Consider the following 18852-nt stretch of genomic DNA (forward strand, 5'->3'; position numbering starts at 1 on the left):
TCACATTAATATGGAGCGGATCATATCATGCGATATCAAGCGATATCATCGTAATATTGCAAACTATACACTTCCGATGTGGATTTTCTGTCTCCACGCACTACAACACTCGTCCATTACGGTCATATTCCAGGCGCTGAGGTGTGTTTATGAATGGTATTATGAATGGTATTATGAATATTCTGTACCCAGACCCAAAGGCGCATAAGACCAGGCTCATATTCTTTGGTTCTCTTTCCCTCCCCAAACTCATTAAAAGCCAATTAGTAATTACTATAGCATTGAGGGCAGATTAGCTGACATGTAGAACAGCCAGTGAGCATCAGGGAGATAAAAAATTGAGTAAAGATGATTGAGGGGAGGGGTTAGTACATACACGGACGGGAGCGCTGTTTCTCGCCGAGTTATGTTATGTGGCGTGTGGGCTCGCCAATTCTCACCTGCTGCCTCCGCATAAGCCAGAGCTGCGTCAAGTGTGAATTGGAGTCAAGTTTGGTTTCTAAAAACGTAACAGCACCACGTGTGACCTTACACGTTGATTCAACATGTCTGCGATGGAGTCAAGCTCGCCGTTTTCTCGCTCTTCCATCACTTGTTGGAATGACAATACTGTGAAATGAGGGGGGTGTGGGGGTGTGGGGGGTGCCTGCTTCCTGCAAAGCTTGCAATCAGGAACTGATTCAAAATGAGAACATAAGGCGGCGGTGAAGGAAATAAGCTGCTTTTTGTTTGGAATTTTGGGATAGCATTTGGGAGACGGGGCGGCACGGTGGTCTAGGGGTTAGCGCGCAGACCTCACAGCTAGGAGACCAGGGTTCAATCCCACCCTCGGGCATCTCTGTGTGGAGTTTGCATGTTCTCCCCGTGCATGCGTGGGTTTTCTCCGGGTACTCCGGTTTCCTCCCACATTCCAAAAACATGCTAGGTTAATTGGCGACTCCAAATTGTCCATATGTGAGTGTGAATGGTTGTTTGTCTATATGTGCCCTGTGATTGGCTGGCGACCAGTCTAGGGTGTACCCCGCCTTACGCCCGAAGACAGCTGGGATAGGCTCCAGCACCCCCGCGACCCTCGTGAGGAAAAGCGGTAGAAAATGAATGAATGAATTTGGGAGACGACAACTTACATTCATTCATTCATTTTCTACCGCTTTATTTATAGAGGCGGGGTACACCCTGGACTGGTGGCCAGCCAATCACAGGGCACATATAGACAAACAACCATTCACACTCACATTCATACCTATGGACAATTTGGAGTGGCTAATTAACCTAGCATGTTTTTGGAATGTGGGAGGAAACCGGAAAACCCACGCATGCACGGGGAGAACATGCAAACTCCACACAGAGATGGCCGAGGGTGGAATTGGACCCTGATCTCCTAGCTGTGAGATCTGCGTGCTAACCACTCGACCACCGTGCAACTTACATTCATTCATTCATTTTCTACCGCTTTTTCCTCACGAGGGTCGCGAGGGGTGCTGGAGCCTATCCCAGCTGTCTTGGGACGAGAGGCGGGGTACACCCTGGACTGGTGGCCAGCCAATCACAGGACACATATATGTAGACAAACAACCATTCACACTCACATTCATACCTATGGACAATTTGGAGTCGCTAATTAACCTAGCATGTTTTTGGAATGTGGGAGGAAACCGGAAAACCCACGCATGCACGGGGAGAACATGCAAACTCCACACAGAGATGGCCGAGGGTGGAATTGGTCTGCGTGCTAACCACTCGACCGCCGTGCAACTTACAATGAAGGCTCAAATAACTTTTAAGAGAAAAGTGGGCACCTACTGTTTGTTTGATGTCCGGAATTCCAATGCGGAACACCATTATGGACAGGAAGGTGTCCTCCAGCGGGGCCATGGTGGTCATGCTGCGCTCCATCAAAGCTCTCCTCTTGTGTGATGCATTCAAGCCCGATGCGTGATGCTGATTGGCCATGACGACATGATGCTGTGTCTTATTGGCGATTTGATGATGTAAGGTGGTTTGATTCGGCGTGTAAGCGATCCCGCGGTTGCCCGGGTGTCCCGACCTCATTGGCCGGTCTGCTCTCTGCCTACCGACCACGATGGCTGCCGGTTTGGCCACCTCGACAACTTTTCCTTCCCAGGACTGTCTTCCTCCTGTCATGTCTTCCTCCAGCAGACCGTCTAAACCTCCATTCTCGATGTCACGTACATCTTCCGCTTTTCCGCTTTCCCTGACCAGGTCCTCTTCATCCTCCTCATCCTCCCCATCTTTGTCATCCTGACCGGGATAAAAGTGCTTGTTATTTCCCAGCATCATTTGTGGTGCAGAGGTCACCGCAGAGACGGCTGAGAGCGACATAGCTGGCATGGAGACAAAACATGGCTATGCCAATGGGAAGGTCTTCATCCTTTGCAACATGCTGTGGAGAACAGGTAGAGAAGTAGGTCAGATTGAGTCAGTCCACGCCAACCGGTCCACGATGGTGTGAACCTGCTCAAATTGGAACGCGTGGAACACACCGTAAGCTTACAAAGCAGTATGAGTGGGGAAAAGACAATTACGGTGTAGAAGCTGCACTCACGAAATTTACAGGAAAATATTACTTGTACTTCCTGTGGTGTGAAAAAGTGTTTGACAACTTCCTGATTTAAATATTACTCCGTGACAACACAACTGAACATTCATTCATTCATTTTCTACCGCTTTTTCCTCACGAGGGTCGCGGGGGGTGCTGGAGCCTATCTCAGCTGTCTTCGGGCAAGAGGCGGGGTACACCCTGGACTGGTCGCCAGCCAATCACAGGGCACATATAGACAAACAACCATTCACACTCACATTCATACCTATGGACAATTTGGAGTGGCTAATTAACCTAGCATGTTTTTGGAATGTGGGAGGAAACCGGAGTACCCGGAGAAAACCCACACGTGCACGGGGAGAACATGCAAACTCCACACAGAGATGGCCGAGGGTGGAATTGAACCCTGGTCTCCTAGCTGTGAGGTCTGCGCGCTAACCACTCGACCGCCGTGCCGCCCCACAACTGAACACTAAATGAAAATGTATTAAGGGAGGGAAAAAAATCCAATGGACATCATGAGAAATATTTATTTTGATTTATTTATAATATTTATTTTGACGCAAAAGCCGTCACAAAAAAAACCTCAAAAAACGCTGACAATGTTCCATTCACATAATGGACTTTTATATTAACCCGGCTACAGTGATATCGTGGGCATGCCTGAAGGCAGGCCATGGGTGGAAATCCGAAAAAATACAACTGAATAGGTGCAGATTCTGGATGACCTAAAGCTTTCTGTGCTGGTTATTGTGTGCATCTGCTCTATAGGAGTCCACAACTCAATACAAAGGGCAGAAAAATTAGCTTAATAGGTCCTCTTTAACATGGCAAAGCAACATGAAGAGATTGATTGACAATGGTCTACAGCCAATCAGGACGCAGAAAACGAGTAGTGCAGACAGATGAAGGAGGGAAGAGAGAGACACTCCCACAATGCAATGCTTCTTAAAGGGCTAGGCTCTGTTTGTGTAATTGTATAACATTTCATCAAACATTAGCATAACATTAACATTAAAAGATCATTCTTTGCTTTTCAGTGTGGCCCAAATCCTACTTTGTATCGTGCTGGTTACAGACAGGTGTCGTGTTCTATCAGCAAACAATCCACAATGTGGGAATGAGCACAGAACTGGTCCACTTTTTTTCCCTATTTAGCTACTGGGAAAGGTTGGGGAATAGCATTTATAGAAACTGGGAAAGAGCAGACGACAGTGAGTGAGAAATGCAATTTAGCTTCACGTTAGGTCAAGATCTTAAAGAAAAACTATGAAAAATAAACCCCCTGTTCTATTGACGTAACTGACGTGTATATAAACCAAACTACAGCAACACCGTTATTGTAACAGCTAACACCGAGAACTGTTTGTTTGATGCTATACGGGTACGTAGTATACGCCGCGTTGCGCAAAAAGGAAGACTGCAGATTGAACGGTTTCTCTGCAAGGGAGTGACGGATGCCTCGGAGGCAGGAAGACCGACCTTAGTGGATTTCCCTAGATGCCGGAAAGTGACAAGATGAGCCACTTCCACACACAAACACAATGTACGGTACATGAGTGTGAATGTACATACGTACATACGTGAGCAAATCACATACAGTAGACAAAAACCCAAACACGAGTTACACAAATGAATGAGAAAGGATCAAAACAAAAAAAGATGAAACTTCAACTAATCAAATACTGGCTCGGTCGTGAAATATATATTTCATTTCCAGCTGAATGATTCTTTAATGACAAAGTGCCATTAAGATGCTTGTTAGCACTCGTAGGGTTTTTTCGGAGATGAACACAATCAGTCAAGCGAACCACGAGGGAGAAGGAGAGATGGTTGATTTATGGACAAAATCTCATCCAATATTGAGCTACATCCAGCTTTTCTCACGGAGCAAGATAAGGGACTAAAAAAAAAATAAAAGAAATGACGAGCGAGCGGAGAGGAGCAAACTAATTGTCGCATAAAAGTGAGAGGCGGAGTAGTCGTGAGAGGAAGATGGAGGGGTATAGTTTGGGATATAGTTTGGGATATAGTTTGCATAAGATGGCGCCAATGGTCAAGAAACTTCCTGTTAGCTGTTTGCTAGTCTACTTGTATTGTGCTGATCGGGTTTAAACCGGTATGTTCACACTGCATGTCACTTTTGGTGTAAACCAAGGGGTGTCCCATATGAAATAGTTTTACACGCCCATTTGATACATTTTGGGCGTTAAGTTAGAGCAGGGGTGTCCAAATGACGGCACTGTGGCTAAAACAACAACAAAAGAGGAAAATTCAGAAGTAATTTCACAAGAATAAGGTCAAAAGTTACAAGAAAAAATGTTATTTTTTGTAATCAAATGAGGAAAAGGTCGTATTTTCATGGGAGGGAAGTGTAAATAATTCTAACGAGGAAAAAAAATTCAATAAAAAAAAAGAATAAACTTGTAATATAGGAAAATGTCATGTTAGTAGCATAAAGTTTAAATACTAAAGAAAAAATATATTTTTAAATTATGTAATATTATGAGAAAAAACAGATCAAATAAGGTTGTAATTTTTGGAAAATTGGGTTGGGGAAAATTTACAATATTTCTAAAGTAAGTCAAAATATTATGACGAAAATTGTTGAAAAAGTTACATTTTTTAAAGAGCAGAAATAGAAAGAAGTCAATAATAAAGTCACAATATTAAGATTTTAAAAAAGTAATCGAATGAGAAAAATGGTTGCAATTTTACAGGAAAAGTCGTATTTCACCTATATTACAAAGCTGAAATGCAATTTTTCCTGAAATATCTAACTTCTTAGAATGTCTATAGGGGTCAATTCCCATTTTTTCGCTCATATGTGACCTGTATGTGATTTTTTTTCATGTCTCATCCCTAGTAAAAGTTATCCTTTTTCCACCTTTTTTGTGTTACAGTTCTGTATAAAAGGCCCAAACGCTGAACAGGAAAACAAAGTCGAACCTGCTATTTTCTGCCCAAAATCTACCCGTCTGTGTGCAGAGGAATTGTGCAATTCCGTACCAGTGTGTGAAGTTTAACACACACTTTTTTACACCCGGTTGTGTTGAAAGCAATTGGCACCGTCAGGCATTTAATTAAATTTTGTGGGATGGTGTGTCGCTGTGTAAAAAGCACAGACAAATAAACGCTGGGTGTATAGTTTTCGCTCGGATGTGGCTATTTTGCGTAGGTACGAGATGTTATTTGCATTATGGTTCACGTGCATCGTGGCCAAGTGGTATAACGTCAACCAGATCCGCCAGTTAATGGTGACAAGGTCAGGTATCTGCCCTCTGCTCAGTATTTGGTCGTTGTTAATATTCCGACTGCATCCGAGGCCTATTTAATTAGACTCCTGCGCTTTGTTGTAGCATAATAAAACAGCAAAAATGAGAACATGGTGAGAGCCCTCCCTGGTTGTAAACATGATCTGCTTGAAGTTCCCAGTTCATCTTCAAGCTGCATTCAAGTCAGAAAACCCAATATGAAAAAAGGCATTGTGCACAAGATTACGACTTGATGCTTTTAGCCTCAGGGACGGGGCCAATCTAGCGTGTAAAATAATAATGATCAGACACCACGACCAGGGGACCTGCATTAAGTGAAGACTGAGAACCAGGGAGTGATTTATCATGATAACGAGGACAGAGATGGATCCATTTGCTCGGAACGTTACAAGCAAAGATGGATGGATGAGATCTGGAGGGAAGGTGTGCTGACACTTTTTATTGAATGTTTTTCGCAAGTGTGACAAAAATGCGACGACGGCTTGCTTGAAAGCATTTGTCGTGTTTTTGCTCATTGGTCACTTTACTGCAGTGCAATGATGCTAAATATGATCAGATCCCAAATTGATGATGTGTCAGTTGTTTTATATGAAGTGTCCACTGCAGTGAGGCCATGAGTGATGCATGTGTGTTGCTGTTTCTGCTCCTCCACCTGGTATGGAGATAATGGGAATATTCAAGCCAATGCACAGTAAAGGATTGATGGACAGGGAATCCATCTGATATTTTCTGGTTTTGTCACTCTCTCCTCCTGTCCTATGTAGGACAGAATGTGTGTATAGATATATTTTCAGTGTTATCAGTCCCCGGAAAGTAGAATTGGAGATCATCCAAGGAACAGATTGTCCCACTTTTCCGTCCCGTAAAAAGTAGAGCGGCCAAGTTGTGTCCTCTATATTGCTCTCTTTCATTGGGTTCTTACCCTTCAGCTTCCCTCACGCCGCCAGTGATGAGGAGCGATGGAGTGCACTCAAGGCACCGCTCAATCACAGGGGCGGACAGGATGTGTCACTGAAACACGGAGACAGTGGATGTTGTTTGTTTTGTACCCAACACTCCGATGTGTGAGTTTCAGAGGGGCGGGCTTGACCGGGGCGGGGTTGAATCCACCCGTGATGAGCACAAATGGAGTGTTGGGTTGTTATATTACATATTACATGGGGAAATATATTCATGAGTGACTTTGTGGATCATTCATTCATTCATTCATTCATTTTCTACCGCTTATCCTCACAAGGGTCGCGGTGGTGCTGGAGCCTACCCCGGAGCCTGGCCTGCGTGCTAATCACTCGTCCACTGTGCAGTCCACTTTGTGGATCATTTGTATAGTAAATTTGTTCATTCATTCATTCATTTTCTACGGTCGCGGAGGGTGCTGGAGCCTATCCCAGCAGTCTTCAGGCGAGAGGCGGGGTCCACCAGCCAATCACAGGGCACATATAGACAAACAACCATTCACACTCACATTCATACCTATGGACAATTTGGAGTGGCTAATTAACCTAGCATGTTTTTGGAATGTGGGAGGAAACCGGAGTACCCGGAGAAAACCAAACTCCACACAGAGATGGCCGAGGGTGGAATTGAACCCTAGTCTCCTAGCTGTGAGGTCTGCGCGCTAACCACTAGACCGCCGTGCCGCTCTTAAACATAACAAAATAACTTAAATAACTAAAAATGTTATTGCCGGGCTGCACGGAGGTCGAGTGGTTAGCGCGCAGACCTCACAGCTGGGAGACCCGAGTTCAATTCCACCCTCGGCCATCTCTGTGTGGAGTTTGCATGTTCTCCCCGTGCATGCGTGGGTTTTCTCCGGGTACTCCGGTTTCCTCCCACATTCCAAAAACATGCTAGGTTAATTAGCCACTCCAAATTGTCCATAGGTATGAATGTGAGTGTGAATGGTTGTTTGTCTATATGTGCCCTGTGATTGGCTGGCCACCGGTCCAGTGTGGACCCCGCCTCTCGCCTTGAAGACTCCAGCACCCCCCGTGACCCTCGTGAGGATAAGCGGTAGAAAATGAATGAATGTTATTGCCTGATTTTTCCCAATGGCTGCCTGGAATGGATTGTGTGTGACCTTGTGCCTGAGCTTCCACATATACAACAAAAATGGAAAGCATTTTATGTATACTGAGCAGAAAAATCCACCTTTTTTATCTATGAATATCTAACAAAACATAGCTAATCTTGCATCTCGGTAATTATGTGGGTGACTGAATTTGTCTCCCCCAGTTGCCCTGAAAATAAACATCCAATAAGCATCTCTGAGCTGCCTTCCAGCTCAGTCATCCGCATCCTCACCTCACCAAGGACGGTTATTTTTAGGAAAAAAAAAATAAAAAAACGCTCACCTCAAAGGTTACACCTAGCTCGCCTGATACTTCAAACACGTATGAACACGTGACTCACAAGACACTACACCAAAGGTGTGGATGTACGCAACATGCTAACATGCTAACATGCATCAAAGTGGGCTATCTTTCCCTTCAGACTGGATGTAATTGGGTCAGCTGGAGCAGGCGCCAAGGGCCTCGTTTGGGCTAAACTTGGCTGGATGGGCTGGGAGACCTCGATGTAGAACACATTAGACAGTGACTCTCCCGTTTGTGCAAATATCTTATATGTTCATCAAATTAACAGACGCCTAATGAGATGCAATATTTAAAAAAATGCATTAAAAATAGTGCCTTTTCCAAAAAATAAGCAGTAGTGGTAGCAATACCCTCACCCTTATCTGCTATTCAAGAGACCCTTTAGGTATTATGGCATACAGTATACATATCCCAGAGCTGTATGTATACATGTATACATTTGTATAAGAAGGAATTAGGGCCACACTGAAATGAAATTCAAGAATAAAGACATAAAATTATCAAAATAAAGTCAAAATATGTGAAATATTTTGCAATTTTACAAGAATAAAGTCATAATTTTACCAAAACAATGTGGTGCCATATACATAATATACACTACATACAGTACCGACAGTAAATATAAGTAGAGGTGTGTTAAGGATCTTTTTAACGTACATATTAGTACACAAAAAATATTTTATAAAAATAAAATCTACATTAAAAAATGATATACATAAGTTAACAAATGTAAATCCCTTTTACTTTTTTGTATTTTTTTTACTAACTGAAATTAATATTACATCCATAACCTAAAAATAATTTTTACAAAATTCATTTAAAAATATATTTTTTAAATCACAATTATTATGATAATTAGTATAATAATAATAATTATTATAACAATGATCATTACTATTTCTACATTACACATAAATAATTTAAAAATATTTTAAGAGAAAAATCACAATAATAATAATTATAACCATCGTTATGATGCACGGTGGTGTAGTGGTTAGCATGCAGACCTCACAGCTAGGAGACCCGAGTTCAATCCCACCCTCGACCATCTCTGTGTGGAGTTTGCATGCGTGGGTTTTCTACGGGTACTCCCACATTCCAAAAACATGCTAGGTTAATTAGCCACTCCAACTTGTCCATAGGTATGAATGTGAGTGTGAATGGTTGTTTGTCTAGCATATGTGCCCTGGGATTGGCTGGCCACCAGTCCAGGGTGTACCCCGCCTCTCGCCCCAAGACAGCTGGGATAGGCTCCAGCACCCCCATGACCCTCGTGAGGATAAGCGGTAGAAAATGAATGAATGAATGAATGAATGAATGAACCTATCCCAGAATGAAGTAGAATAAAAGCAGCCACAGACAAATGTGGATGAGACCAAGTTTGTTTGACGCCTTGGGGTTGGATAAACAGCCACAAATAAAGTGTCCTGCAGTGACAGGTTCACTTACCTGACATGTCCGCTCACGTAAACGTAACGGTGAGAGACAAAAGTCAACAAGACACTAAATGAATGCTGTTAGACATGGCCGCCAGCGCGGGGACCGTGTCACAGCGCCTGTCGGGGCCCATTACGGTTAGCGTAATGTAATGCCGTGGAATGTCTACTGTACGCTTCACATACACTTCTACTCCTCACCTAAAAGCTTCCGTTCGCTTGAATCGAGAGAAAGGAAGGTTAACAAAGAGGGAGAGCAAACAAGTTGAATCTAAGACAACTAAGCAAAGATGCGGACAACTTAACACTATAGTGACATCCATATTAGCAACTAAAAGCCATACAGTATTTGTAAATAGACAACATGTAGTAGCAGAATAGCTTCATACCACATAGCACTGCAACCCTGGATCACATCAACCCAAGTATATGACCGCACTAAATATAAGACGACGCCGAGTTTCTGGAAATATTTTACTTTAACTATTAACTAGTCAGCACTCAGAGGTTTTATTTACCTCTGCATACGCTTTAAAGCAGGGGTCTCAAACTCAATTTACTTGGGGGCCACTGGAGCTAGGGTCTGGGTGAGACTGGGCCGCATCAGGTTTTCCCAAAAAAATACAAAAAAAACGCATTTATTAAAAATAAAATAAATATTTTAATATAATTAAATTAATATATTTAAATATATTAATAATATAAATAATATTATATTATTAATATAATATATATCAATGATATATTTAAATTAACATATTTATAATTAATATATTAATAAATAAAATAAATACACTTGCTTTGGTTCCGATTTTCTACAATAAAAGCTCTGATAAAACATTCCACTGTTCTCAAATATCTTACTTTTTATTTTTCTACACAAAATAAGATGAAAAATAAATAAACAAATCAAGAATAAAGAAAATCAATCAGTAATAAATAAATAAAATAATAATAATAAAAGGGCAAATAATAAAAACTTAAGAAACCACATATAGTTGTTGGGTAGACAAATGATTTTTTTCAGATTAAAATGAACAAAGCATTATTAGAGCCCTGTAGACATGACAAAACACGACTATAGTCACATTTATACTCTTTTTATTTACAACATATTGCGCAACTGCAGGGTCTTGAGACACATGCTAACTCGCAAACTAGAGAGCTAGCGACCTAAACGGTAGCCTTCAAGTTATTTCCTTTCAACTTAAATAGCCAAAAACTTACCAGTTCCACACGGATAGGGAGGATAACTATTAACAGTTATTTAACCTTTAACATGAACATGAATCAAACGTAATCATTTTTTCTGGGTACATGATACCATACAGCATCCATATCAATCTTGCGCGAGCCGCACTAACATTAAACTTTCATATCAAGGCGGGGGCCTCAAACTGGTGTCCTGCGGGCCACATTTGGCCCGCGGGCCGCGTGTTTGAGACCACTGCTTTAACGTGTTCCGCTACTGAGCCGTCGCTGTGAAACAAATGCAATCGCAGCACTCGTGACTGATATCGATGCTATTTTGCTAGCTTCAATTACAACATATTGCGCAACTGCAGGGTCTTGACACACATGCTAACTCGCAAACTAGAGAGCTAGCGACCTAAACGGTAGCCTTCAAGTTATTTCCTTTCAACTTAAATAGCCAAAAACGTACCACTTCCACACGGATAGGGAGGATAACTATTAACAGTTATTTAACCTTTAACATGAACATGAATCAAACGTAATAATTTTTTCTGGGTACATGATACCATACAGCATCCATATCAAACTTGCGCGAGCCGCACTAGCATTAAACTTTCATATCAAGGCGGGGGCCTCAAACTGGTGTCCTGCGGGCCACATTTGGCCCGCGGGCCGCGTGTTTGAGACCACCGCTTTTATGTGTTCCGCTACTGAGCCGTCGCTGTGAAACGAATGCAATCGCGGCACTCGTGACTGATATCGATGCTATTTTGCTAGCTTCAATAACAACAGCCAGCTGATTCCAATTTACCGTCTTCTTTGTGGTTTGGTAAATAACCGCTCCCAGCTATAATTATGATATTTATCATATTAGCAAACAACCATGCAGTTGGTTTTTTTGTTACTTTTGAAATGTGATTCTTAGTCCACCAGCCTATAATGTCAGTAAAAAAGTAAAAAGCCGGAGCTTGTCGACTTCTATTTAATGGTGGATGTGTTGCAGTTTGTAGGATGTGTTTTTATGGCTGACGGATCTCCCTCGGGGGGGGTGGGAACTCAGCCTATGTGATAGCGGCGGTGCAAACAGCTCAGTCTGCTTTGGTTTTTAATGAGCTCACAACAATGAGGCGTTTATAAGTTCATTAAAAATCATATTGGAGGATAATCCTTGTTTTTCCAATGCAAACATTTCCACAAAGGTACTTCGCTATCCGTGAATGGGTGTTTTCCACAGATAGTGCTTCTTAGTAGCTCCATGCAGCTGTAGCCCACTTTAATCCCCCCCCCGTGAGACCAAGTGTGGGAGCATCTTGGCGTGAATTTTGCATTTCTGCTTCACGGGCTGCAGGTTGCAGCTAATAAGAGGAGAGTTGTACTCTTCCACAGCAGTTAGCTGTCACTGGAAATACACTCTCAGCATGTCTGTCTTTGTCTCCGGGAAAATCCAGAGGTATTACTATTCCACACAGCGCAGCACGTCACATCTGCTGCACTGGCCAGGCGGTTTATTGACCCTGCTGCCCCTGTTGTACAGAACAGGGCTGGTCAGAGAAGAAGTGCATTAGAAGCTCACAATGCGGCAAAAAATTAATAAAGGGGGTTTTCTCCTCCCATTCCTTGTGGAAGTGGTAAGATTTTGGCTTCTTCAGTTTAAAAGAAATAAATCCGAGGCTAACTGGTTAGTTATCTTCCCTGCTAGCTAACGGCTATCTTGAGTAAGAGTTGCGCAATGTGGTGTAAACAATGAATAATATGAGTGTAAAGGTCATTAGTGGTGTAAAATCAGTAATTAATTAATAAAGGGGGTTTTCTCCTCCCGTTCCTTGTGGAAGTGGTAAGATTTTGGCTTCTTAAGTTTAAAAGAAATAAATCCGAGGCTAACTGGTTAGTTTGCTTCCCTGCTAGCTAGCGGCTATCTTGAGTAAGAGTTGCGCAATGTGGTGTAAACAATGAATAATATGAGTGTAAAGGTCATTAGTGGTGTAAAATCAGTAATTAATTAATAAAGGGGGTTTTCTCCTCCCGTTCCTTGTGGAAGTGGTAAGATTTTGGCTTCTTAAGTTTAAAAGAAATAAATCCGAGGCTAACTGGTTAGTTTGCTTCCCTGCTAGCTAGCGGCTATCTTGAGTAAGAGTTGCGCAATGTGGTGTAAACAATGAATAATATGAGTGTAAAGGTCATTAGTGGTGTAAAATCAGTAATTAATTAATAAAGGGGGTTTTCTCCTCCCGTTCCTTGTGGAAGTGGTAAGATTTTGGCTTCTTAAGTTTAAAAGAAATAAATCCGAGGCTAACTGGTTAGTTTGCTTCCCTGCTAGCTAGCGGCTATCTTGAGTAAGAGTTGCGCAATGTGGTGTAAACAATGAATAATATGAGTGTAAAGGTCATTAGCGGTGTTAAGAGTTGAAAATATGTTAAAACCGGATTCAGATTTTTCATAAACAGGCTTTCTATGCTCTAACTAGGAAAATAATAATAATTTATTAACATTGAATCCGATAACTCATTTATCACGGTTGGGTCTGGAACCAATTAACCGCTTAACGAGTTACATGTTATCTGGATCGCTATGATATGTATACTAACTAGAATCATATAATGCCATTTACACTAACTCACACCATCTGCATTTCTGAAGGTGTTTCAATGTCAGACACAATGCAGTACATGACAGTACCCATCGGGTATACACTGTTTATATAATGGCAGCGGTGTTGTAAGTTTCTGTATGAAATGTGGCTGGACATGATCTGAATCACAGGCGTCCACATCTTTTTAGTTGCAGCTTCATGTGCTGCACAATTGTGTCATAATCCTATTGTTTTTTTTGGCATTAGCCACAAATGTATAATCAGCCAGCTTCTCTTCCATTGAGAAAGTCAGCCCTTTGTTCCATTTTGATCAGTTGTTCTGTGTGTGAGGTGGCCATTAATCTTGGAGGACACACTCGGCTCTAAATTACCCAGCTTGTTTGTTTTCTTTATTTTCCAAAACAAATCCACTGGGAACCACTTCTCAGATCAAGGAAAAAAAAAAGCTTTTCAAACCAATTTTGCTTATTGTGCATTACAACGTGAGGGATTGGTTTTAGGAGGATGCGCAAAGTCAATTAGATGGCACAATTCAAGGATGCAGCATAAGCAGAGATAATGCCACACACGTATAGTACATGTATGTTTGTATAAGGAGGAATTAGGGCCACACTGAAATGAAATTCAACAATAAAGACATTAAATTATCAAAATAAAGTCAAAATATGTGAAATATTTTGCAATTTTACAATACAATATAAGTGGAAGTGTGTTAAGGATCTTTTTAACTTACATATTAGTACACAAAAAATGTTATTTTATCAAAATAAAATCTACATCTAAAAAAAGATACAACATTTTTTACTTTTTGGTGTAGTATATATTATTTATAGTATAATTAATATTACATCCATAACCTATAAAGAATTTTTACAAAATTCATTAAAAAATATTTTTAGAGAAAAAAAATCACAATTATTATAATAATTAGTATAATAATTATTACAGAATTACAGAAAAACATAATAATAATAATAATTATTATTATTATAACCATCATTATGATTATGCTTTCCTCTAAAAATATTTTTTTATACAAAATTCATTAAAAAAATATAATTTGAGAAAAAAATCATCATAATAATGAGACAGAAATTTAGTTTTTTGAGAATGATGTTTAATTTTTTTGTCATAGTATTATATTTTTTTCATCAAAAATTATTTATTATTATATATTATGACTTAATTTTGTAAAAAAAAAAAAAAGAACCCAAACCCTACTTTTTTCACTAAAACAAGATTTCTGTCTCATTTTTCATTTTCGCAAAAACACTAATTTCTTGTTGTAATGTTATGTAATGTACCCCCCCAAAAGTAATTTTATTGACTTTATTCAACTACAACTTTATTCTCAAAACATATTACTTTGTTTAACTTTATTTTTGTAATATTCCAGCAATACAACTTCCTTTTTTGACATTGTGACTTTTCCCCACAGCATTTTGCATTGAAAAACTAATGATTTCCAGTTCAACACGATACAATAAGCAGCTACATGAATTGCCATGCAGTGCAATAATGAGCCTTTTCCCATGTGCTTCCATCCGTGTAATGCCGAGTGCTGGAAATGAATGTAATGAACATCTACAGTACATGCGAGTTACATGAAAGAGGTGTCCCACAGGGTTTCATTATGACCACAAAGTTCAAACTCATCTCATTTAGAGGCATGCTCTTTATAACTACGGCTATGCTTTAGGACTTAGAGGACTTAGGTATTATTGGGGACTATTTTGTGCATAGGAAGCGACATCTTCAAACTGTGTCTTTTGTCTTCCTGCCCACCTACATAAAACATGGGAATCTGCCCCCCAAGGAATCATTCCCCACTTCTGCCCTGTCACATAGTATTTTAACAGCACACACTTCACTCTCGCATCACTTTGCAGCAAAAATTCAGATGGATGCTATTTGCATTTCAAACACATGCGGCTGTAACTTTTAACCTTAAAATCACAATTCACGTAACTTCAAACCACAAATGAGTGAGCAGTAATGAATGAATACCTTTCAGTTTGCACCGCTGCTGTTTGTTGTATCCGCAAGAACCTCCTTGAGAAACCAGAGAGCAAAAAAATTGATCAAAAACTGGGATCATAAAAGTATTCAATATCCAGTTGATAAAAACATGCAACAAAAAAATGTCCCCCCCCCACCCTGAAAAAGCCTTCCTTCCAGTTAGTAAATGTGCATCGTCGTGAGGCAGCCTGACTTACTGTATTGTGCAGACTGTCTTTCTCTTTATCGCTCTCTCTCTCTCCAGCACACACACACACACACACACACACACTTTCACCTCTTCAGTAACCCAGCATAGTGCATGCTGTCTCTCTTCCGTCTCTCTCTACTGATGCCTCTGCACCGTATAATTCTCGTTAGTCCTCTCATTAGCTCAGCCACTCCATCAATCAAAACACCCCATCATACATGTATGACTTCCTTTTCATCTTTGCCCGGCTCACACTTACAGCTAGTACTTCATACTAGGGATGGTCCCGTCAGGGTTTTATGCTGCCAGGATGGATACCAATCATATGGATTCATTATGCACTAATTATACATTTTTCACTTTATTTATGATGAGCGCTATTGGCCAGGGGTGCTGAATAAAGGGGAAAGGTCCCTTCAATGGCAGGGGGCACAAAAAAAATACTAATAAACTATAAATATTATATAAATAATTATATATATAATAAATTGAATAATATATTATTATATAATATATATTATATAAATAATAAATACTAATAAAATCAGTAATTAATTAATAAAGGAGATTTTCTCCTCCTGTTCCTTGTGGAAGTGGTAAGATTTTGGCTTCTTAAGTTTAAAAGAAATAAATCCGAGGCTAACTGATCAGTTTGCTTCCCTGCTAGCTAGCGGCTATCTTAAGTAAGAGTTGCGCAATGTGATGTAAACAATGAATAATATGAGTGTAAAGGTCATTAGTGGTGTAAAATCAGTAATTAATTAATAAAGGGGGTTTTCTCCTCCCATTCCTTGTGGAAGTGGTAAGATTTTGGCTTCTTAAGTTTAAAAGAAATAAATCCGAGGCTAACTGGTTAGTTTGCTTCCCTGCTAGCTAGCGGCTATCTTGACTAAGAGTTGCGCAATGTGGTGTAAACAATGAATAATATGAGTGTAAAGGTCATTAGCGGTGTTAAGAGTTGAAAATATGTTAAAACCGGATTCAGATTTTTCATAAACAGGCTTTCTATGCTCTAACTAGGAAAATAATAATAATTTATTAACATTGAATCCGATAACTCATTTATCACGGTTGGGTCTGGAACCAATTAACGGCTTAAGCAGTTAACGATCAACAACTGTACATGTAATCTGGATCTCTATGATATGTATACTAACTAGAATCATATAATGCCATTTACACTAACTCACACCATCTGCATTTCTGAAGGTGTTTCAATGTCAGACACAATGCAGTACATGACAGTACCCATCGGGTATACACTGTTTATATAATGGCAGCAGTGTTGTAAGTTTCTGTATGAAATGTGCTCTAATGGATACTTAATGCGTAGAAGCCATCAAAGAGAGAAGGACGAGGGACGCAGAAGAGAGGGAAGTTGGAGAAAATGCATTCATTCACATAAAAGTGCACTCTTATTTGAGAGGATGTGCATGAATCCTTCAATATCCAGCCTCTTAAGGGCAGCAGAACATCTGCGTGGTCGCCCTTCATAACAGCATTAGTGGATTTTCTCTTTTAATGCTGCACCTCTTCACCGTGTCTTTTCCACACATTTTTGTTCATACCTTTCACTGCTTTGGCTGCCTTTACTTCCCCGCCAGGATAATCGGCATAGAAAATAGATGGATGGATGGATGGATGGATGGACCTCCTGGAAAAGACCACATTCACATCTATTATGGATTTTATCACCAGAGAGTTAGCATACTCTGAACTATATACATTACTCAGCACTTTTAACTTTAATAAATGTCACACGTTGAGGTCCAAACAGGGGCTGGAATTTTGACAGTTTTCAAACCTTAGCTGGAAAAGAGCCTCTAAGGATTAAAATGTTTTATTGCGAAAACGGTCAAGTCTTGTAGTAAACTAAGCTAGTATACATTAGCATTAGCCGTTAGCTGGCATGAAAAGTGGCATGTTAGCCATTTTAACAGTAACAAAATTACAACTTATCATATCGATATGGAATATTGAATATTTTGATGTTGAAATACAGCTAAATATTCATGTAAATAGAGCAAAATTATACTTAAATGCTTTGGGATTCCGTTTGTAGTCCTTCATCATTCACTTCCGGTAGCAGATATTTTTATGAGTTAACATTAACAGTACACTAGAAAGCAGCTAAATTATTGAGATTTCGTCTAAATGATAGAATAAATAGATTTCTCATTGTGTAATTTTGCAGTATCAGTATTTTTGAAAGTATCAGTATCGGATGGGTATCCTAAGCCTACCAATTTTAGTCAGTGTAGCATCGTAAACGAAATCAGTGGTATCGCACATTCTTTAACAGCACTTCCTGGTATGGCTGACCAATCAGAGGAAGCAGATGTCAAAGGTCAATGAGGGCCAATTGGAACGTACCAAGTTACTTTCAAGACAGAGGGAAGTTTCTCAATTTACTATGTAAATTCTTATCTCATTTTATCACCACAACGTCGTGTATTAAAATATATTTGAAATTTGTTTTGTACAAATGTATTCCCGTTGTTAAATATATATATATATAAAATTATATAAAAACAAACTGAATTGTGTATTTATATATTATAGCTTCTTTCACTGCCAAGGAAAACGCCATGCAAATAAGAAATGTTTTTTTTCTTTTCATTAAGAAAAAATAATTTACTGTGATAGTATAAAACGGTGTATGCTGGCCTCTGGTGGCCAAAAGAAGTAACTGCAATTGTAGGTGACCTTAAATAGTGTAGTTTTTCTTATATCGTACACCATTATTTTCAACGTGGAAAAAAAGTATTTTTGGCATTGTTTGTTATGATTAAATTAAATTTTAGACATTTTGGGCTGTAAATATGTTAATTTCAAATATATATGGTATCACCTCACACACCTTCCCCATCCTCTTCCTCCTGCCAGATGGATGCAGGATAATCCTGTTGATTTGAGACTCCAATGCAGGACAGTAAGGTGAGTTTTTGAGTCCTTTTTTAATATATATATATATGTGTGGTGCCATCAAAATCTATTTTGCTTCCTGTGTATCCACGCTCTTGCTCTTCAGCTTGGCAATCAATTGGTGTCTGGGAGTGTGGGAACTGGGGAGAAATATAAAACCATCCAAGGACCAGCATCCTGGTTACAAGGAAAGAAAAGGCAGGAAGTAATGGAAATATGAGAAAGGAAAGATGGGTGCGATGGCAGTTAATGTACAGGATGTACTACGTATCACTTCTAGGATTT

General features: G+C 40.0%; 1 protein-coding gene across 1 annotated transcript in view; it reads right to left on the bottom strand.

The window, feature by feature from the left end:
- LOC131109524 (SH3 and multiple ankyrin repeat domains protein 1-like) overlaps positions 1-17917 on the bottom strand; it is a 46153-nt gene extending 28236 nt beyond the window's left edge. The window contains exons 1-4 of the mRNA XM_058061649.1: positions 17678-17917; positions 17211-17296; positions 15441-15485; positions 1804-2404 (exon numbers count right to left, since the gene is read on the bottom strand). Coding sequence (XP_057917632.1) covers positions 1804-2352 — 549 coding nt within the window. The 5' untranslated portion in view covers positions 2353-2404; positions 15441-15485; positions 17211-17296; positions 17678-17917. The remainder of the gene's footprint in view (positions 1-1803; positions 2405-15440; positions 15486-17210; positions 17297-17677) is intronic.
- Positions 17918-18852: the final 935 nt, after the last annotated feature.

Source organism: Doryrhamphus excisus, chromosome 22 (assembly GCF_030265055.1).
Source record: "Doryrhamphus excisus isolate RoL2022-K1 chromosome 22, RoL_Dexc_1.0, whole genome shotgun sequence".
Classification (NCBI taxonomy): Eukaryota; Metazoa; Chordata; class Actinopteri; order Syngnathiformes; family Syngnathidae; genus Doryrhamphus; species Doryrhamphus excisus.